The 23608-nt window shown below is 33.4% G+C and overlaps 1 protein-coding gene across 1 annotated transcript; it reads left to right on the top strand.

Moving 5' to 3' along the window:
• The first annotated feature begins 11263 nt into the window (after positions 1–11263).
• LOC110931933 (putative EG45-like domain containing protein 1) lies at positions 11264–12520 on the top strand. Its single transcript, XM_022175302.2, has 3 exons — positions 11264–11357; positions 11983–12253; positions 12466–12520. Exons 1-3 carry the CDS (start codon positions 11264–11266, stop codon positions 12518–12520), a joined length of 420 nt encoding a protein of 139 aa, XP_022030994.2.
• The last annotated feature ends 11088 nt before the right edge of the window (positions 12521–23608 follow it).

Here is a 23608-nt window from a genome sequence, read left to right as displayed (position 1 = left end):
TGAATCATCATCATCATTACTCTCAAAAAGATAGTCAACACATGAAAGGCAGTCATCACAAGAGTTGTGTGCACATGTGAAGCTATTAATTCTCATCATCATTATATTATTAATTGGATTCATAAAAAGGAGAGGTTTGTGGGTTTTCATAAAAATCACAAACATCATCACTACAGCAGACTTGGGAGGCATTAATTGAAGGAGCACACATGGGCCGATAATACTTGACTTCATGATTGGACAGGTGGGCTTGGTTCATAAGTCAACAACATCATTTAAGATATTATGGGCCGTCATTCACGTGCAGAATTTGGATTGGGCCGATCCACAAGAACAAGCTTGATTTGGCGGCACATATAAGGACACAAAAGTCAAACATCAAAAGAGATTTAACTTGGGCCGACATATTGGACTTGATGAGGGCAGCCAACATATACTGAGGTTTGGGAATATAATATTGGTTATCACATCTTGACGGCAATTAAAACCTATGTGGGCCGACATCAGTGGACAACTAAAACGTCACACGTGAAAGAGTAAGAGGAGAAAAGCAAACACGTGACAATGGGCTTTTTGACAGCAGACTTCTTAGAATTTTGTGAAGCCCAAGAAAAGGATTTTCACATAAAAATATACATCATCAACAATACAGGAGAGGATCACAATCTCGGCGGCAGTACAGGGTTTCAACCGTGATTCGAGCTTTGACGATCAATCTTTCGCGATGAGCGGCTAGTCTTTTTATGGTTTCCTTCGGATGAAGGGTTTTTGTAAGTTAACTAATTTTATGTGTTTGGTGACAATCGTTTGACTCGGTGATCTAAGCATTCGATGCTTTTCACTTGTGATTTAGTTGATTAATTGTAATCGATTGCATTTGCTTAACCTTAGTCTTTGATCATTCAGTTCCCGAGAGTTCTAGTAATTGGGATATATTTGTTATGGGATTAGGGTTGGTAATTGTGATTGGTAACCACTAGATAACCTCCCGTTATGTATTGACCGGTGTACTTAGTCTTTGGTTATCACAATTAATTAATCGAGTTTAATACCTATATCTATGTAGGTTACGATTAAACACATAGTTGAATCTAGCTATAAAACCTGAAATCTGGAGGAACCATTGTTCTTTCTATTGATTTAAATCTCACATTTAGTTTGTAATTTTTAGTTAATCCACAAATCAAACAATCATCAGTTTATTTTTTTAGTTGTTAATAAATACTTAACATTACACACTTTCCACAATCCTCCTCTGGTTCGATATCCGACTTACTCTAGCTACTAGTTTATTTCGATTTTTGCATGTCAATAACGACAGACATCAATACCCAGTGCGGGATCCAAATGCCTAAATAAGTGTTTTCCCTCATTTTCCCACCAAAACATCAAAATGGTTGCACAAGAAGAGGACACGTGTCCCACACTTTATTTGTTTATTATATATATATATATATATATATATATATATATATATATATATATATATATATATATATATATATATATATATATATATATATATATATATATATATATATATATATATATATATATATATAAGGGATGGATCATTAGAAAACAAAAAACATAAATAAAAAAGTCTAAAAAACATACCAATTTTTTTTTTACAATTTTGTTATTTTTTTCGGAGGTTTTTATATATAAAAAAATTAAAAACAAAAAATTTTATCGTACTGCGCATGTGCAGTAATACGGAAAACATAAACCACTTAACCCACCCCCCACCGACAACCCCCTAAAAACTTAAACCCCCCACCCCACCCCCCAAAAACTTAAATTCACCCTCCCACCAAAAGCCTAAATCTCCCCACCCCCCCCCCCCCCAAAAAAAAAAAAAAAAACCTAAACCCCCTCCCCTCCCGAAAACCTAAAACTAAACCCTAAACATAAACCTAAAAAAAACCTAACCCCCCCCCACCCCCCAAAAACCTAAACCCCTCCACCCCACCCCCCCTCCACACCCAAAAACCTAATCCTAATCCTAAACATCCAAAAAAAGCTAACCTTAAAAGCTAAACTAATCTATGTAAAAAAAACTGGGTATGTTTTTTTTGGCTTTTTCAGTTAGTTTTCTAGTTTTCTCATGATCCTCTCCCTATATATATATATATATATATATATATATATATATATATATATATGGTTAGGATTTAAGGAAAACGATGAAAAGTGTGAGAATGGTGAGAACGCTTATGGATCGTCAGATTGAAACAATCTATGGACTAGATTGGCGCGGTGGTGTTTTCATAAATAACATCAATTTTATTACTTGAACGAGCTTCATTAAGGGTAAAAGGTCTTTTTACTGCTCAAATTCAAAACGCCAAACTAATGAGCAACACGCCGTTCAAAACATTAATACAAAACACCAAAGCTTAATGATAAAATGTGTTACATATTAGCAGGTAGATGGAATAAACACTAACTGAAAGTCAATTATTAACGTTTATTACAAAAAAAAAAAATCCTTTCTAAACTACGCGGCAAAAACATCATTATATAAAAGACGTTACAATCGCTTCCGTCATCACTTCCATTGATCATACTAAAAACGTCATATTTAACCAAAACGCCAAAATAGCAACCATCGTTTCATGGAGATACACCCTCAGAATCAGAAGATTCGTGGTACGTTTTGACAACAGAAGAAGAGTGTTTGTTAAAACAATCAAAGCCATCTTGAACATGGAAGAAGAGGTACAGAGGGGGATCCTATCACTTGGCATCCCTCTTGATAACGAATGTGATGAAACACATAAAGTTATGAGAAGATTAACCAGAAAATTTGGACTAAACAAAGCAAATGCAAAAATGGACTCAGTCATCACATCATGGCATTTTGATGAAGGTACAGACATGGTCACCGTTATATGTGACAATGGGGCACAGAAAGACTACATGCTTGAAGACATCATGACCAAGTAGGGTCTTGGGTTCCTAGAGGAGTTACTCAACGCCACATGTTTGAACACAGATATGAACATAAAATTGGCATTGATGCAGGACATATTCAAATGGAGGCTTCAAAATCTTCAAGATGCCAATGAAAGTGAAAGTGCTGACTTTGATGAGAGACTGGAAGAACAATCTAAAGAAGAAGAAGACGAAGGGAGTGATGGATACTTCTCAGACAAAGTCCCTTATGACGAGGAGTTTTAATTTTTTTTTCTTTTGTGTAATTTTTTTTTCAAATAACAAAATACTATATTTCTCTCATTAGTTACAAAATGACAAAATGCTACAAAAGCCATTAAATACAAAACGCCATATAATAAAAACTATTTTTTCTATGTTTTAGTTAGTGTATTTTATCATCTTGGTCTACAAAAAGCCATTAAATATAAAACGCCAAACTTGAAAGATGGGACGCACTACAACTTAACATATAAAGATGAACAAAACAGTAAATACAAACAGTAACTAAACGACGGATACTTTATTACTATCATTTATTATAATAAAATCTCACCTAAACTATGCGCCAAAAACATCCTATAAAGAGAAACGTCTCAGCACCTTCCATTGATCACACCTAGAAACAAAAGCCATGTTTCCTAAATACCACTTACTATAAAACGCCAAAAAAGTTAAAAAAAAAACACAGATGGCAAACCTCATTTCTTGGATATTCAGTGTTGTTCTGCATGAAGTTTCACTGAATGAATTCTTAGGTCAGGTGGGTTACTCTATAAGATTTTGCTGAATGAGATGGACAAATCTTCAAGAAAAAAAGATTGATGGCAGTGATATGTCATTTTGTGTGCTTTGTTCTTGAAGAAGGTTTTGATGAGAAGAAGAAACCGATCCCAGTGTAAATGATATTTTGGACTCCATGACGATAATGAGGATGATGGCCAAATAGCATCCACACATACGAGCGTCGATCTACGTCTCCAAAAATCCACAAAACCACTACAACAACAAACAACAATAGATCACACCAAAAACCAAAATGCCATAAGACGAGCGTTATGTAGAAAAATCGGCATCTATCTAAGGTATTCAAAGGTTCAAGACACAAAAAATTCAAGAAGAAGAGGCTGATAACAGTGAAGATTTGGATGAGAAATTGGATTAGCATTTATAGATTTTTTTTCATTTTCTATTTTTGTGAAATTTTCTGTGGTTTGTTATCTAATTCTCCACTGATAAAATACTTTATTTATGTAAAAAGGCTTATAAAACGCCAAGATGCTACAAACACCAAACGCCAAAAAGTGTGAAAATTGTGAGAACGGATCCTGGCCAAACACGTTGTTGCTATATAAAACGCCAACATGCCAAAACTTATAATAAAATTACTTTAACCAATTATTATTAAAAACTCCAAAAATTAACTAAACGCCTTTAAAACAATGTATAAAACAATGTGCCATCTTTATCTAAACGCCATTAAATACAAAACGCCAAACCCTGAAAAGATGGGACGTATTACAGCCTTAACAGATGAAGCTGTACAAATAGTAACTGAAACGACAGAAAGTTTATTAGTAACATTTATTATATTAAAAGCCACGCCATGTAATTGAATTTATTTATCTTTTCAAAACGCCATAATTATCTGTCACATTATAGGCCTGCATCCCACATGGCACGACAAATAACACACAAAATATACATCAAAAAAATATAACTACTAATGTTTTTTAGCTCCAAAAACATACATCTACCTCACACCAAAAAAAAGTCATTATATAAGTAGAACAGGTAAACAAAGCTTAACACTCCACACATTTACTAAACACGCCACACATTCTCAAAAACGCCATACAACTTAAAAAAGGGCTCGGTTTATTGCATGCAGGTTTGAGAGGTCAGAGAGACGTTTCGTCCTAAAGTTCTCCGACAGGAGGAGGGTGAAAGTCAATACAATCAAGGCCATACTTAGTATGGATGAAGCCATCCAGAGGGATATTCTGGCCCTTGGGATTCCAGTGGCCTACGATTGTGAAAGAACTCGAACGGTAATAAGAAGATTGAAGAGAAAATTTCTAGCAGATGATGATGATGATGATGATGATGATGATGATGATGATGATGATGATGATGTTGACGATACGGATCTACCAAAAGTTACCAATTAGAGTTTGTATGAACAATCAAGAACGGTGAACGTGACTTATCAACACGAGGTGGATTATTCATTGACAATGGACGTAATGCTGAACACAAATAGACTACATCTTCTTGAATAGCTCTGTGATTTAGCACCTTCGAACGATGTAATACCATCCGCAGAAGACTATTAGTTTGGTTTGATTTCGTCTTAGTTGTAATCTTTTGAATTACTAATGAATAATAATGAATTTAAAAACGCTATGAACACCAAAAAAATTACCTTTATAACATATATGGGATTTCTACAAAAACGCCTAACAATTTGTAAAGTTTGAATTGTTAAAGGTATATAATGAATTTGGGAACGATATGGATACAAATATGTTAGAATTATTAATTGATTTTAATGAATTTAGGAATGCCATAAACGCCAAAATATTTACTATGTAATACAAAAACGATTAATTCATCGAGGCAGATCTAAAAAAACAATAAAACGTCAAGTAGTTGTTGAATCTAACTAAACGGCAAAAAAATCTTACATGCAAAAAAATGAAGCGGTGTTGTGAGACGCATTGGAAAAAAGAATATAAAAGGACAAAAAAGCCCCTCCGCTCTTCATTATATCGCGTGCCACGTGTACGGCCAGGATCCGTTCTCATTGTTTTCACACTTTTAGTCGTTTTCTCATGATTCCGTTTATATATATATATATATATATATATATATATATATATATCTTAAAAATATTAATAATAAAAAATAAATAACTAAATCAAAATTAGATTATTGTTAAATATTGTTATTTAATATGAAAGAGAATATAAATATATACTACTTTTTAATCCATTTTAAATGAGAAAAATATAAATTTATAACCCTGTTAAGCAAATTTAATACACGACATTAATTCAACTATCAATTAATAAATTGAAATTTAATGAAGTTGTATTATTAATTAGTTGTACATATCAATTCTATAATAATTATTATTGTTGTTGTTGCTGCTGTTGATGCAACAACATTAAAACATAACTCTTTAGGATAAAAATGTAATTTCCACGTGATATGAAGACGATGTTAAGATGTGAAATATGAAGAAGATACAATATATTATAAAGTGAACGCTTGAAATTTAGTACACGAGATACTAAAACACAATATATTAAGACTATACGACATAATTGGTTATAAAGTGAAAGTTTAAAATTTAAATCTTTATCATTCTAACATAAAGACCGATCATCTCATTTCTTTCAATGTAGCGCCTATTTAACCTCCTAATAACCAACACCTTCATCTTATTATTTTCATTTTTTGATCCTTATTAGAATTTTAGTATTGAAGTAAAAATTGACCACTTCGCCGCATCGCACGGGTTCCCTCTAGCATCTAATAACATGTATAAAAAATGATTAATTAATGTTTTCTGTTAATATTTAATAGGAGGGAGAATGAGTGTGTAATAGCGTTAAAAATTATTATTGAATATTATAATTTAAGGATGAGAAGAAACCAGATAATGATACGTGTAAAAAAGATTCTAAAAAATTAATATACATGAAGAGGGAGCATATGTATATATGTGTGTGGTAAAATGAAAATCTTACGAGTTGTGAGAAGTTAAAAAGCTCGGCCAAAATGGATTTTTTCTCAAAAAAAACTTTTTACCAAAAATCTTAAAAAAATCAATTTATCTAAAAAATGGTTTTTGTGGATTTACACCACCCGCAAAAACCTCTTACAGTGGGTAGTGGGTGTAAATGCTAATGTCAGTAGTCTTTTTACAGAAGTGTAAAAAGGTTGAAAACGCCGCTTCGAATTTTTTTACAGGCGTTTGTAAAATTTTAATGTACGTGTGTGCAAAAAATGGTGGAAAAACTTGCATAGAAAGTTAGAGTTCTCTAAGTTCTCACATTGTTTTCTCTATCCTACACACACATACATATAGGAAATAGTTATTTTGAAAACTCACTTTAATTGAAATAATCGTGGATACAATAGTGTTTATTGAGAGTTTCCAACATGTCCTCAACTTAATGAGTTTTCATTCTAGTGTTCCTTTCCCTAGGGAAGGGTTATTTTGGTAACTCACTTTAGTTGAGAAAACTTTTTATGCCACTTCACGCCACACACTACCACTTTGGGCTTGGGGCTTGATTGCTAAAGGCGGTATGTGTAACACAACTTGCTCACACACTCCTACATAATTCTCCTGCACTCTTGGCTTATCTGTTTTATAAATAATTAACTTATCATTAGATGGGCATGAAAGGTTTTGTACTTAATGTTTCAAAATCATGCACGGTTTGTCCTTTGAGCCTAACTCAGTTAGTTTTTTTTTGTTAAATATGATCATGTGCCTTGCACATGAGGGCATGCTTGTCATTTCACCTTCTCAGGGGTTATTTTGTAAATACTTATTATTGAGGGACTGTATCTTCAAAACTGAAAAAAAAATCTAAACTCTTTTTCTTTCTCTAATCTGAACCCACCATCACAACTTAATCTCTTTCCAAAAACTCTTACCGGAATCCCTCCACCTCACTATCTCCCACCGCTTCCTCACCTCCCTCACCCCCTCCCCCGCTGCCCACATAAACTTCCACGCCGTCAACAACCACCTCCTCTATGCCACTCACATCAACCACCACCACCATCAATCACCCCAGTATCAGATGAACCAAAAAGTATAGCACAATTGGAGAATTGCAAATTTCCTATGAAATCAACCAAAATTCTAAAGTTGAACCCCAGTCAAGAATTCCACAAATAAATCATATGAAAATTTTCTATCTGACCATAAAAATTGAAAAAAAAAAAAACAGAGCAGTATTAAAAAAAAGAAGAAAATTGTCCATGTTTTAATTCAACATAAACCCCAAACTTTGAATTCATTGAAGAATCATACAAAGGCTTCAAAGAATTTCATGTGGATTTAGAATGTTGTAGACAAATAACAAAATCCCAGAAGATAAACTGAAAAACAGAGTACTATTGCAAAATTTCAAGAATCATATGAAATTTTCAGGATTTTGATGTGTTTTTAAAATGTTGCCAAGAAATGGCAAAATCTCATCACCACCATCAACCTACCACAACCACCCTTCACCCACCGCCGCCTCTAACCCACCACCACACCTACCCTTCACTCTCCACAATTCAGAACCACCTTCACCCACCATCGTACACCTCTCATCACTGCTAAACCCACTAATACCATCGCACCAACCTCAATCCACCACCTACCACCGTACAGCTCCCGCCACCGCTAAACCAATCATCACCATCGCACCCACCACCGTACACTTCCCACCACCACTAAACGCACCATCACCGTCACATCCACTACAATCTACCACCCACCACTGTGCAAAGGTTTTAAGAGAAAGAGAGAAAGGTGCAGAGTTTTTTTTAGAGAGAGAGAAGACTGGGGGAGAGAGAGAGAGTAAGAGGTTTGTTTAATTAAATATCTTTTTACTTTTATAAAAAAGTCATTGTATATAAGTTATTTACACAATAACCCCTGGAAGGGTGAAAAGACAGGTATGTCCTCATGTGCAAGGCACATGACATATTTTATTAAAAAATCTAACTGAGTTAGTCTCAAAGGATAAACCGTACAAGATTTTGAAACATAAAGTACAAAACTTGTCAACTTTTGCACTAAAGGACTTCGCCTGCAATTTGGTGTAAACATAAAGTACAAAAGTTGCAATTTACTCTTATATTAAAAACAACTTTATTTTCCCTCTCATTTCAATTAAATAATAGAGTTAATTACATAGATGGACCCTATGGTTTATAACTAGTTTCCACTTTGGGTACTAACTTTTTTTAACAGGTTTAGGTTTGATGGTTTCAATTTTGTAACACCTTTGGGTACTAACACCAAAATTAGTTAATTTTATCAATATAATAACTAAAATACCCTCCATTTTTTTTTAATTTTATCAATGTAACACCTTTGGGTACTAACATTTAATTTTATTTAAGTTTAATTAAAATTTCAAATTAATTACTTTTTAAAATGTGAGAATTAATTTTGTTTAAACAATTAGAATATAAATGATAATATATAGAAATTTATTTTCTAATTTTTAATAAAATAAATAACTTGTTAAAAAATTAATCACCGCTATCCAAAAAATGTATAATAGTAAATCTTATTTTTAGAAGCTGAAAATATTTAATTTTAGAAATTAGTTTATTGAATTATCTATTATATTAGCTCACTTCGAGTTAAGTCGTTGGACGTCTGGGAATCCTGGCTACCCCGTTTTTTTTGTCTTTTATTGTATTTGTTAATTTAATTAATGGTTTATTAAAGATTTTTTTTTTGTCTTTTATTGTATTTGATAATTTAATTAATGGTTTATTAAAGAATTTTTTTTGTCTTTTATTGTATTTGTTAATTTAATTAATGGTTATTAAAGAAAGTAACCTGATTAGTTATCTCATTGTATATTTGTTGTAATTCTGAAACATAAATTAGTTTTGTTAAATTCTACAACTTGACAACTTATCTAATTTAATGTATATTATAAAACAGAAAATTCATCTAACTAAATTAGTTGAAGTTGTGTTAAATTCAGTTAATTTAATGTCGGTTTTATTATCTAAATTTCTTTTATTTAATAAAACAAACCTATTATAATAGATAATTTCATAAACTAATTTCTAAAATTAAATATTTTAAGATTCTAAAAATAAGATTTATTATTATACATTTTTTTGGATAGCGGTGATTATTTTTTTAACAAGTTATTTATTTTGGATAGCCCTTTCTTATTGTTTAAACAAAATAAATTCTCTCATCTTAAAAAGTTATTAATTTGAAATTTTAATTAAACTTAAATAAAATTAGGTGTTAGTACCCAAAGGTGTTACATTGATAAAATTAAAAAAAAATAGAAGAGTATTTTAATCATTATATTGTTAAAATTAACTAATTTTTATATTAGTACCCAAAAGTATTACAAAATTGAAACTTTAAAACCTGAAACTGTTAAAAAAAGTTAGTACCCAAAAGACGAAACTAGTTATAAACCATATGATCCATCTGTGTAATTAATTCTAAATAATATTTGTTTATACTTTTATCATTATATTTTCTCCCTACTCCACTCAAAACAACTTTCAAAATATATGAAAATGTTACAAAGAGTGACAGTATCCTCTCAAATATATAGATAAACAGTAAAATTTTCTCTTATCTCCACTCACAACCACTTTTTATACTATAAAGACTACTCTCACAAAATACAGGGAAAGGGATGTGAATGCTCTTACATCCATTTTTGCTTCAAAATATCTCTGCTGACGTGATGTGCATATGACCGAAAAGGCTCCTTTAGAAGCTTGAAGCATTACCTACGATCTTCCACGTACTATTTAAAACAACATATTTTTTTTTGAGTTAAATGTCATTTTAGTTGCTATGGTCTGGGCCGTTTTCTAGTTTAGTGCAAACGTTTCATTTTTCGCCTGTAAGTCCAAAAATATTTCACCGTTGCCATTTTAATCCACTGGGTTAATTTCATCTATTTTTTCTATTAACGAGAAGGGCAATTCGGTCATTTTATATGGCCGAATTTTCCTTCTTGTTAACAGAATTACATATAAAATGACCGAATTACACCTTTTGTTGACAGAAAAAATCGACGAAATTAACCCAGTAGACTAAAATGACAACGATGAAACCTTTTTGTACCCACAGGCGAAAAATAAAACCTTATAACTAAACTGACAAAATGGTACAAATCACATGGATTAAAATAGCATTTAACTCTATTTTTACGAAGATTTTATGAAAAGTTACATAGGTGCAAGCATTTTTAGATTTGTTTGTTTAGTTTCAGACGTACATCTCATTTTATTTTATTTTTCTACATTTGTAATATTTGAAATAACATTAGTATCTGAGGAAAATTAATAATACTCAATATATAAATCCCAAAAGAAAAAAAAAACTTTATAGAATATACCTAATAACTCTATTTATTCCTACTTAATGCAGGTTATCCTATTTCTCTCTTAATAAATAATTTAATGTATTTACTACAAGAGTTACTAATCTTGTATAATTACTACCATTACTGCATACAAATTTCTTCTATTTAAAGGTCCAAAAATGTACGAATTGCATATACTGGCACATACAAATTGCATACCCAAAAAAATGAAGTCTGTAGTATGCATTGTTCTCGTTTGTAGCCTTGTTTCAATGGCTTGTGCAACTCCAGGCACAGCCACTTTCTACCAGCAATATACTCGTAAGTTGATCTCTGTCTCTAATCTTATGTGTATCTAGATAAACATAAAATGATATCTATCGTATCACATGTTATTGTGTATGGTGGGGAGATCACTACGATTATGTATATTTTTCTTTATTTTCTTTATACGTTAAAACATATATACATATTCTATCATCAAATGTCGATGTTGACAGATATCATAGTAGATATATAGATTCTTGCATATAAGTATAAATTAATACGACATGGTTTAACCCAGTTTTTGTGGGTGTCGAGCAAAATTTTAATCCTTGATTATTTTCATACAAAAATTAGATGATGTTTTTTTATACATTTTTTAATTCCATCATCAATCTCTCCTAATAAATCTATATAAAATCATATTACTTTAGTAAATACTTACAAATAAATTTTTATACTAATAATTCTATACAAGATCATATTACATTAGTAAATACTTACAAATTACAAGATCATATTAATTACATTAGTAAATACTTACAAATAAATCTTTTTTAAATAGTAATACTAATGAATGCCACGTTATAACAAAATGATGTAAAATAAAATTACTATAAACACCCCATAAAATGATGCTAATATTGATATTAATTACTTTTGTGACTCACATTTGCAACAGCATCTGCATGTTATGGTAATACACCTGAGGGAGTGATGATAGCTGCAGCAAGTGATCCCTTATGGAACAATGGAGCAATTTGTGGAAAAATGTTCACCGTTAAGTGCACGGGTGCCACCAACCCAGTCCCTCATCCTTGCTATGATGGTAAAGAAGTGACCGTTAAAATCGTCGATCACTGTCCCGGGTGTGGCGGAACCCTAGATCTCTCCAAAGAAGCCTTCGCAGCCATCGCTAATCCCCTTGCTGGAGTTATCAAAATTGAGTACTGGTAACTGACTGAATAATGAAAGCCCTTACCATCAATGGTTGGAAATAAGATTTTTGTGTCAAGGATTGTGAGTAATATACGAGAATAATATAATCAAATTGACAATTTTGTACAAGAATGTTATTTACAACTGTATTCCTAATTAAAACTAGTTCCTTCTCACAGAGTTTTAATAAATCATATTCTTAATTCTAACTAGTTCCTTCTCACAGGAAAGAGCATTATTATGTTTTTACAGTTGAGAATTTGGCGATGTCAAAGAGTTAAAAAAAATTGTATACAATTAAAAAAAAACAATACACACTTATAACCGTAATTCGTAAATGCAAATATAGAACAAATATAATTATTTTTATAATCTAAAGTAAACTTATGGTTACAAAATGAAGTGTTGGAATCAACTAGTTAAATTTGTGTAAGGCCTTGCATTATGGTTTCTTGCTTTCCCATCCTGCGTCAAGCTACTCCAGCGGCTTGTTGTTCCCTATTTCTCCCATCTTCCACATCAGCTTCTTCCCCTGCAAATATTTTTAACAAGATTATGAACACGTGTATTACACAGTGAATAATAAAAACTATATAATTATAAAATCTAGAGTAAACTTCCGTTTTGCTCCCTGTGGTTTGGTCACTTTAACGGTTTTGCTCCAAACCTTTAAAAATAGCCATTTTACTCCCTGATGTTTCAGTTTTTTTGCCAGTTTGCTCCCCGACTTTAACTCCATCCAAATTGTTTGTTTTTCCATTTTGCTCCCCGCAGGGAGCAAACTGGCAACAAAACTAAAACATCAGGGAGTAAAATGACTATTTTTAAAGGTTTGGGGCAAAACCGTTAAAGTGACCAAACCACAGGGAGCAAAACGGAAGTTTACTCTAAAATCTATATATACTTCTTACTAGCCATTTACCCGCGCGATGCAGCGGGAGTGGCGATTTAGAATAGGATACTCGTTTACCGTTAATTTATCAGTCGTCTCGTGATATATTGTATAGTACTTAAGTTAGTTTTCTTATTCGTGATATGTTGGCACTCATTTTTCTAGTAGGTAACCCGCGTGATGCGGCGGCGGCGATAATTTACAACGCCATAGTCGTTTTGTGTTCGTTTATTATTCCTTTTGTGATACATCGTATAGCATGTCTAGTATCGGTGTGGGTTATCTATGCTATAGCCTTACAAATCTCAATTCAAGCATGCCACACACCAAAACTAAAACAAATCATAATTTTGATGAATTTGTTCCGACTTAACCAAACCATTGGTCGGGGTGTTTTTTTTTGTCATATATTAGGATTGATTGATACAGTTGATGTTCATATTTTGACATACATTGTAGTTTAATATGAAATAAAACCATATGTTATTACAATTACTTTTTTTATTTATTTAAATTCAATTGAATTTGGATTTAGGTTAAATAAGTTTGGGTATGTTATATATTTAGCTTAATGGGTCGGTCTTAGATAAAAAGATGGACAAATATACATGTTTATCTGCTAACTTTAATAAAAAGATTTAGAAGGGTAGATTATATCAAATTACTAAACGGATTTAGGTTATGTCATATTACTAAACAGATTTGGTGTTATATTTTAAAAATTAAAACATAAATGTTTGCTTTACAAATTTATAAGTATGCAAAAAAATTAGCTTTCGAGATAAGAAGAGTCATATCGTGACACTCGACAAACACAAGTGTCCAAGGATACTTCTTACTGATAACCTGAAGTATGTCCAAATAGTATGAAGGAAGTACCCCAAAAAAGATAAGCTGATTGTAATGTACAGACCCATATCCTCTTGTTGGCCGACCAGAAGACACACTCATGCCCACGCGAACAAAACTGCATGAAAGAGACAACATATATCTTCTTAGTCTACAAAGGTCTTGCTTGGAAAGAACAGCCTTTTGGAATTGAAATGGCGAGAATACCTCTTGCCAGTGTAAATTATGCTTTAGCCTCATGTTCATCCTTTAGAGCAAACGAAAACGCAACCACCTCTATCTCGAAAGATATCCCCTTAAGCTAGCAACTCCACATCCAACATCCAAACACTCGGGTTCTCTTACCCCATGCGATTCAAGAAGCGTCTTTACAGGGCCGTCTCCGAAAATCTTTAAAATTTTTTTGGCCCTGTACGAGTAGAAAAAACGGGCCCGTATAATATAAAGTCAATAACTCATTTTTATAAAGAAATATAAATATATTTGAATTAGACATATTTATATACTAGAAAACATAAAAATAAATGAAAAAAATTGGTAGATAAAATATAACTTTTTCAAAATATATATAAAAAAATTAAAACTGTATAAAAACTAGTGGATCAAACCTTCTTGTTGCACCAAGTGGAAACTTTGTTTGTTTCAATACACTCGATATAACAAACGAAAAAGGAAAACACAAAAAATATAGTCATAACATGCTCAAAACGTGTTCGATTTATTGGTTTTTGTATAATAAAAGGAAAAGAAAAAACATTGCAAATATTGTTTTATTAAATTTAATTTAAATTAGAAACAAAACAAAAAAATGTAAATAATAGTAGTTTTCAGTTTTAAACTAAAAATGAAAACATAAAATTGAATAGACAAATAAATGCAAAACAAAACAACAAAACAATAGAAAAAAAGGAAAATTAAATTTGGAAAAAACTAAAAGAAGGAAACAAAACAACAAAACAATAGAAAAAAAGGAAAATTAAATTGGGAAAAAACTAAAAGAAGGAATGGGAATTAAGTAGCCTGATAGAAGGCTTATTCGGGAATCAAACTTGACACAAATTTAATGCAAATTCTTTGAAGAACCACCAGACCAATTACTTGTTTGCTTAACTTTTTATGTTTCAAAAATATATACACACACATTTAATATACATAATTTTTCAAAAAAAAACTTTTTGGGCCCCGAGGGAGTTTGGGCCCTGAGCCGTCGCCCATCCCGCACCCCTTCTGGGCCGGCCCTGCGTCTTTAGTTACAAAATCAAATATATTTAGAGTAAAGCATCAAACCTCATGGATCACATGATAAAAAATATTTAAATTTTTAGTTATACAAGATAATCGTTGGAAATCATATTTGACACTCTAATAATATATAAACGTTTCAAACAAAAAACATTTTAGGTCAGCCCAACCTGGTCGGGTCCATTTTCACTGTTACCACGTGGTACTCGTTTTCTTTTAGCTTATCAATCATCTTGTGATATATTGTATAGTACTATTTTTTATTACTTTTCTTATTGTTTATCTATGTCTTACATATCTCAGTTATATAATTACAAATACATGAAAAAGAAAAAGAAAATGTCACGATGAAAGCCTAAATTCAAAATGAAAGTCGGCTCTTCTTCTTCTTCTTCGATTCAAGCAAGTCGATCATAAGGTGAATGGATGACTTGACTTGAGCCATTCCTAGCCACCATTGCTTTAACCCGATGAAACAGTGACATTTTCCATTAACAGTCACCATTAGAGTTACATGAGTTTAGACACTACTCGAATTTTAAAATAAGGTCAACGCTACATCTGTGAGTGGCAACAAGATACTGGTATATTAAAATAACAAGTTTTTTGTCACAAAGGAGGGAGCTTTTTCCAAGAAAACTACCATTAAAGCCAAGAAATGGATCGGCGCACCGGCTTCTGGGCATAACAAATTTTGTCACAAAGGAGGGAGCTTTTTCCTTGAAAACTACCCCATTAAAGCCAGGAAACTGGATCAGACAACCAGCTTTTGGGCATACCATCCAAATACCATCAGCAACAACCTGCAAAGACGATATCAATAACAAGTTAATCAGTTTGGGTAGCTTGGCGATATAGATTACAGCAAACCAGGTGGTTAAACATAAACTTAAAGCAACAATTTTATATTAAATGTATAATTTTTTTCATTTATTTTGAAAAGATGTAAGAAGTTAGCATCTAAATACATAACAGATTAATGGGCGAATTCAGATTGATCATTCATCTAACGTGTCTGACCCATTTTGTTTCATCCGTAACCACAATAATAAACCTGAAGCAGGGGCGAATCTTAGTTGGTGCCTGGGGGTGCACCCGCCCACCCTAATGTTTCGGTTAGAAGTGTATATGTTCCAATTTTCGTCCGGAAATTTTATAAATTATATAGGATCGCCTCCCCCAATTATTTTTCCTAAATATTTATACAATATATAAATTAAAGTAAAGTCTGTTACCACTTTGTATATCCTAAATATTTATACAATATATAAATTAAAGTAAAGTTTGTTACCACTTTGCATATAAGGGATAGGTAGTTTTGTAAATATATTTTAACTCTTATTTGTTTAACCTTAGATTACCCACCACACAATAAACTTAATAGCAAGTTTTTATGTGTAAGAACGGGCCCTTTGAATGAATGGAATTTTTTTAGTTGAATTTGGAACTATTATTACTTGACCTGACCTGAATCGATAGCCGACCCGACCCGAATCATAACGATAGGAAAAAAAATTTGGGTTCCGTCACTCTACGCCCCCTCGAAACTTTTGGTCAAGCTCCACCACTGACCTGAAGTGACCCGTTTCATGTTGTAATCATTAGTGTAACTCGACCAATCCATCTGACATTTGTTGTAGTTAAATTTTATCATGTACTTGTTTGACCCGTTAGTCAAGTAATAGTTTTAACTTTAAAACTTTAAACCATTAAATTCAAACCTCCAATGTATTGTTTACACATCATTGTTTAGCAACCAAATTTATTTATGATTGTAACAGCAGATGACATGCCAATGAGCAAGAGATGATGTTTTTGCTGTTGTTTTTTAAACTACTAACATGCCAAAAAAAAGTTCACTCCTTTGTGCCAGGTTATTCTTAAATACAACCTAAGATCACTCGCTTGTTTATAATTGTTTCCATCGGTACATGTATATTTTTAAATTAAGGATAAGCTCGGTACTGTACCGGCACCGAAAATACCGATCCCAAAAGTAGATACAGGTACCGGTATAAAAAATGTTCGCTTTGGTACGGTACCAGTACGGTAATTGACGCCATAAATCGATAAAATACCGGTACTGTACCGAACCGCATATACCGATCCCGAAAACGCAAAATAGCGGGTATCAAAATTCAATCGATACATTACCATTTGGCACTGGTACCCCGTACCGGTACCAAGATGCTCATCCCTATTTCAAATCACCAATAGCCCCGACATACAGACCATCCAAACATGCATCATATAATTTAGAGATAACCTACAGTAACGATTACCATCATATAAGATTACCTCGCCTTATCCAAAAACAAGGCCAGAAGTCCATATCGTGTTATCTTCAACCAACACTGTGCCAAGATAACAAAACAATCACTTCCAAAGCTTTTTAAACATTCTTGAAATCCTAAGGACACTATTCCTTAACTTAAAGAAACTAAAATATAAAGTCTTTAACTTGACACAGGATATGAATCAACACTAATCCTATGGCCAAACAGTAACCAAATTCAACAATTCACAATTAAGCTAATAGAATTAAATTCAATTCAGTTTTCCAGATATCAACTCATCAACAAAATGTCAGAAACTCAGAATTGCAATTTATTTGAAACAATAATCTGAATGCTCAAAGAGTCAAAAATCAAAAGGTCAAAATGCAACTCACCTCGCCAAATTTTGACCCACAACCCTCAATTATGTTATTAGGTTTAAGAACTCGGTATTTAGAGCTTGTGAATCGATTATGAGATTATTGAACATCTTCACTCATGATTATGTTCCACAATCAAATGCCTACCCATTCGGTTTCACAAACCCTAAAAACAAAACAGTCAACCGGGTTAAAAAACACACAAAAAAATTGAAAGAATAATACCATAACTAATAAATTGACCCTGTATCAAAATTCATTTCTAGATCCAGAAACTACACCAAGTATAAATTTACACACGTTTGCTGCTGCGTTTGCAGCCGTAAACGGCTGCAAACGCGGAAGCAAACGGGTGCAAAAACGCAGCCGTTTAACGGCGTGTTTACGGCTACAAACGCAGCAGCAAACGGGTGTAAAAACACAGCCGTTTGCTACCGTAAACGCGCCATTAAACGGCTGCAAACGGCTGCGTTTTTACACACGTTTGCAGCTACGTTTGCAGTCGTAAACGCGCCGTTAAAGACTCCTGCAATCCGGTTTGTCATTCCACTTTTGTCACCAACAAACACTGAAATCGTGTGGCGCCTCACCCTGAATAACAACATAAACCATATAAATTTTACAATGAAGATAAATAAAAGTGTGAAAAAACAAAACCTCAGTTACTTCCCCATCCCACAAAAGAGAGTCCAATTTTAATATTCGAGTGTCAAATGACTTATCTTGAACTACAACATTTCATGATAATTGTCATATAATTAAATATAACAAAAAAATCTACAAGAGCTGTATGAAGCTGTGGTAATCACTGATAATGAAGAACACTTATGAAAATTACCAGCTGAGGGCAACGGGGACACTTTCAAGACAGGGTACATTCGAAGAACCACAGATTTTTCACAAAAATCCTTGTAACACAAAAATCTTAGTGATTTCACTGGATCTTGACAAAAAGCCACCCAAACTCCACAGAAGATTGCTGAAAGAAAATACAGGCACCCTCCGCAGCCGTCTAGGTTTCCACTCACGACCACCATATCCGACATCTTCTATCGTCTGGGTTATCACCACCACTGTGTTTGAGAAAGAAAAAGCTCGAAAATATGTGAGATTTGTTGTTAGATAAACGCTTCAAAGGCAGATCTAGGGTTTTTCAAGAGAGAGGGATGGTGAAAGAAACCAAATTTCTTTTGTGTTGGGATTTGAAATCCACGAAATAGTGTCGGATTATAGAAAGAGACTTACATCCAATCGTTGTTCTCCTGTAATTTGTCTTGCAGTTCCAGATTCGAGAGGTAATGTAGAAACAAAGGCAGGTTTGAATTTTGAAATAGCTTTAGGGTTTCAAAGATTTGGGTTTCCAGATCTCGAGGAAGAGAGAGAACGAAAATGATTGTACAATAGGCTTTAAATGGTTGTACAATGGCAAATGACCATTCTTGCCCTTCCTATATGCTTATTAAAGTAGTATAGATAATTAAAGTTACATATTACATGATATAATAAAAAAATATATAATCAAAGCACACCCTAATTCAAGTTTTCTCATATCAAGTTAAAAGTATGGAAAGTACCAATAAATTAAAATTTAATGAAGTTAGACTATTAATTAATTATATATTTCTATTATTATTATTATTATTATTGTTGTTGTTGTTGTTGTTGTTGTTGTTGTCGTTGTCGTTGTCGTTGTCGTTGTCGTTGTCGTTGTCGTTGTCGTTGTCGTTGTCGTTGTCGTTGTCGTTGTCGTTGTCGTTGTCGTTGTCGTTGTCGTTGTCGTTGTCGTTGTTGGTGCTGGTGCTGCTGCTGCTGATGCTGCTGCTGCTGCTGCTGCTGCTGCTGTTGTTGTTGTTGTTGCTACTACATTAAAATACAATTCTTTGGTTAAAAAATGTAATTTCCACGTGATACGAAGACGATATTAAGACTTGAAATATGATATCGGGTTATAAAGTGAACGCTTGAAATTTAATCCACAAGATATCTAGACGTGATATATTAAGACAAATGGCATAATTGGTTATAAAGTGAAAGTTTAAAATTTAATTCTCTACTATTCTAACAAAAAGACCAATCATCTCCTTTCTTTCAATGTAGTGGCTATTTAACCTTCTAATACCCTTAGTGGCGGATCTAGAAAATTACTAAAGGGGCAAGGTTTCAAAATTTTTTTAACATACTTCATACAATGTAAACGAAACAAGGATAGCAGCGCGGTAATAAATAAATTTAAACATATACCTAAATGATTTTTGTTCTTCGGTTTTTGAAAGCTTGAAACCGAGCCATGACATCCTCTTCTTTTACTTTACAAAAACTTTCTTTTTCGACCGCACAAATTAGAGAATTGTTCAAATACTCATCACCCATCCGATTGTGTAAATCCGTCTTGATAAGCTTCGTTTTAGAAAAAAAACATCTTTCAACGGTTGCGGTTGCAACCGGTAAAACTAGTGCTTGCTTCAACGTTCGATAAACCAAAGGAAAAGTTTCATTTTTTCCGATTTCCACCTTTACACGAGCAAGGTCACTTAATCTAGTCAAATTTGCAAACCTTTCTTCTTCCTTTGAAGTGTGATAAAAGGTCAAATGATCACCCGCAAAACACCATCTTTCTTCCTTTTTAAAGTCATTTTGATACATCTCGGAAAATTTCACTATCTTAGATATGTCAAATTTAGCAAAGGAATTACAAGAATTTAAACCCGACATATTTTCTATCAAAGTAGTTGAGACCTCAGTAAATCGGCTTCAAAGTTCTTGAAGTTGCATTTCCAAAACCGTATTAAAAACCTCAACTTCAAAATGATGTCGGTAATGACATACCTTCGGTTTCTTTGATTACCATAACTTTCCGCCATATTTAACATCTTAATGTTGTTTTTTTTTTCACAAAAAGATGTCACGTTTGCCAACATCTTTTCAAACCCATTTTGTCTTAGATGATTCAAAGCTCGTTTTGTCCCGCTTATCAAATGAGATGCTTTTAACAAGTCTTGACTCTTTTTTGAAGATGTTTTGATAGAGTATTTGTGAGGCCTAAGATATTGTTCAACAAGTGTATGTAAAACACAAATTCAAGACTCTCAAAATATGATAGAATACCTGACGCATTAAATCGTTCTTGAAAGGTCTCTCCATCTTGTTGGATAAAAGTAAGTACCTCAACAACTTCCGGAAATAATTTCAACAAACTTATGATGGTTCTATGATGAGAACCCCATCGTGTGTCTCTGGGACGGGGAAGGGAAACTTCTTGGTTTAATACTTACAAAAGTCTCTCTTCCACCTTTATTACCAACACTTTCATTAAACAAGTAACAACATAAACAATATGCTTTTTCTTGTTTAGTGTATATTCGAACCAATGATATTTAAAACCATTTAACATTAAAACGTCTCCGGCCACTAGAATAGTTTGTCCATTTAAACTCATGACCTCGTGGTTGAAACGCCTTTTTAACAAGATATGCTCTTCTTATGTCGTCTATTTGATTAGGATGATAACTAGTAATAGGTGGTCTATAAGAGAGATCCGAAGAAAGATTATTCAAATCGATTTTGTTCGTGTTGAAGGACTTGAAGCCCAAGTAATAATTGGACTTGGAGTTGGGCCGATATCTTCACTTTCTTGCATATCAATATCATTATTTGAACTTGGACCAATATCTTCATTTTCTTGCTTATCATCAACAATATTTGAACTAGGAGTTGGACCCAAATCATCATTTTCTTGGAATTTTCATTTAAAAAGACTACTAATGAGAGTTTGTTTTTTCATCTTTCAACTTCCAAATTCCCTAATTTTATAAGACAAATAAAATTAAACATAAGCCTTAAATCAATTTCGTATAGACCCTAAAAGGCTATAACAATTGCACATAACTATAACTAGATGAAAACAATAATTGATTGTAATTTGCAATTAAATAATCCTAAATTATTCAATTTTTCATAAGGCATAAAGTATAAACAATAGGTAAAAAAACAACTAAGACTAGAAAATACCCAAGTTGGATGGATTGGAGTGGAGGATGGTGGCGGACGACAGTTATAATCAACCCAGCGGTGGCAAAGGGCGGAGGGAGGGAGAGGTCCGACGACCGATGACAAGGCTACTGCTTTAGTGCTTGTGTTGTGTGACTGAGCTGCTGAGGAAGGGGTTGTGAATGTCGGCTGTTGCTGCTGCTCCTTTTTTTTGTTTAGATGTTGGGTTGGGGGGGGGGGGGGTGGGAACTTGGGCTATAATGGTTGGTCTTATAAGTATTTGGTATTTATTTGGGTAGTATAAAAATTATTTGGGGTTTGAAAAGGGGTAACATAATATTTCTTAAGGGGCAATGAAATCCGAAAAACGCAAAAAAAAAAAAAATACACAATCGTCGGTGAATCAAAGGGCAGCGGGGGCTACCCCTTGACATAGGGTATGTCTGCCCCTGAATACCCGACATGTCACACCCCAACCGATGGCGGAATCATCGGGGCATGGCACTGAGCGAAACAGATTGTCCAGAAGTTTCCATAACAACTATCATTACTATTCAATTTATATAATATGTCCCATACCGTACCTCAAATAGCAAACAAATTATTACAGATAAGATCCAGGCAAATATTCTGTTCCGACAACTCAGATTTAAATATAAATACAACAATTGTTTATATGCTTCTAGAGACCCATAATTTGACCACTACAGACAACTATTTGTTGGGCTCTAGAGCTTTATTATAGCCTCGCTTTCCTAGCAGATAAGCATCTTAAACACCTGTCACATACGTTAAAATAAAGTCAATACATAAAATGTAAAGGTGAGCATACAAGTTTGATAATAGCATAATAGAGTTCGAAATAGTTTACGCATAACCTGCACGTACATAGAGAAAAACGAAGCATGTTAATTATCGATATGGATCTATCGATACCAATGACTGCGTGTTGACTGCCCGAGGCAGTTCGCAATACATGATTACCACCGTAATCCATGAATGTAATTGTCCTTAACAACCCCCGTGTGAACAGGTGCTGAGTCCAAACTATAGTACTATCATCATTAAGGCAGGTAGACAACATTCCACGTGTAAACATAACAACAAGCATTCATTTAGTCATGTAATACATGCGGTAACGGTTAGCGTTTAAAGAAATTGTGTAGTGTGTTCGATTGTGATTTAGAATAAGTAACGTATGTAACACCCAAAAGTGCTAAAGCAAAAAGGGTTCGAGTATACTCATAGCGATTGATGGATTGAAGGGAGCACTTGAGAGTAGGGTTAGCCTGAATAGTTGATAGCATAACGATAAGCAACGCGTAAAACGGAAAACAAGTGTTGGAAGGTCGGACAGCTGGTCGATCGGACGGTAGTCCGATCGGACGAGACAGGAATCACCCAAATCCGGCCGGTGAACTGTTCGGAACAGAGTTTAACGTTTAACCCGATATCGGTGAACGTCGTGGATAGAGTCCGGATCTTGAGTCATGCAACCACCGGAATGATTTGCAAGTCGGCACAAGCTCCGTTTCTATCGGTTTTGAAGGCATTGAGTGTAAAAGAGTTGAAAGAAAGTTGGAAAACCATCTTTCAATCCTTTTCACCGTGTAATTGTTTAGATCTATGAAAGATCCTTGTTTGTCTATGTGGAAATCGGCTAGATCCAAGTGATACTTGGTGGATTGAAGCCAAAACATGAAGTTCTTCAAGAACACCATGATGACATCATCCTAGAACACT

The sequence above is a fragment of the Helianthus annuus genome, chromosome 3 (genome assembly GCF_002127325.2).
Source record: "Helianthus annuus cultivar XRQ/B chromosome 3, HanXRQr2.0-SUNRISE, whole genome shotgun sequence".
Lineage (NCBI taxonomy): Eukaryota > Viridiplantae > Streptophyta > Magnoliopsida > Asterales > Asteraceae > Helianthus > Helianthus annuus.
The sequence above is the reverse complement of the archived record's forward strand: the minus strand, read 5'-3'. Positions and strand labels throughout refer to the sequence as shown.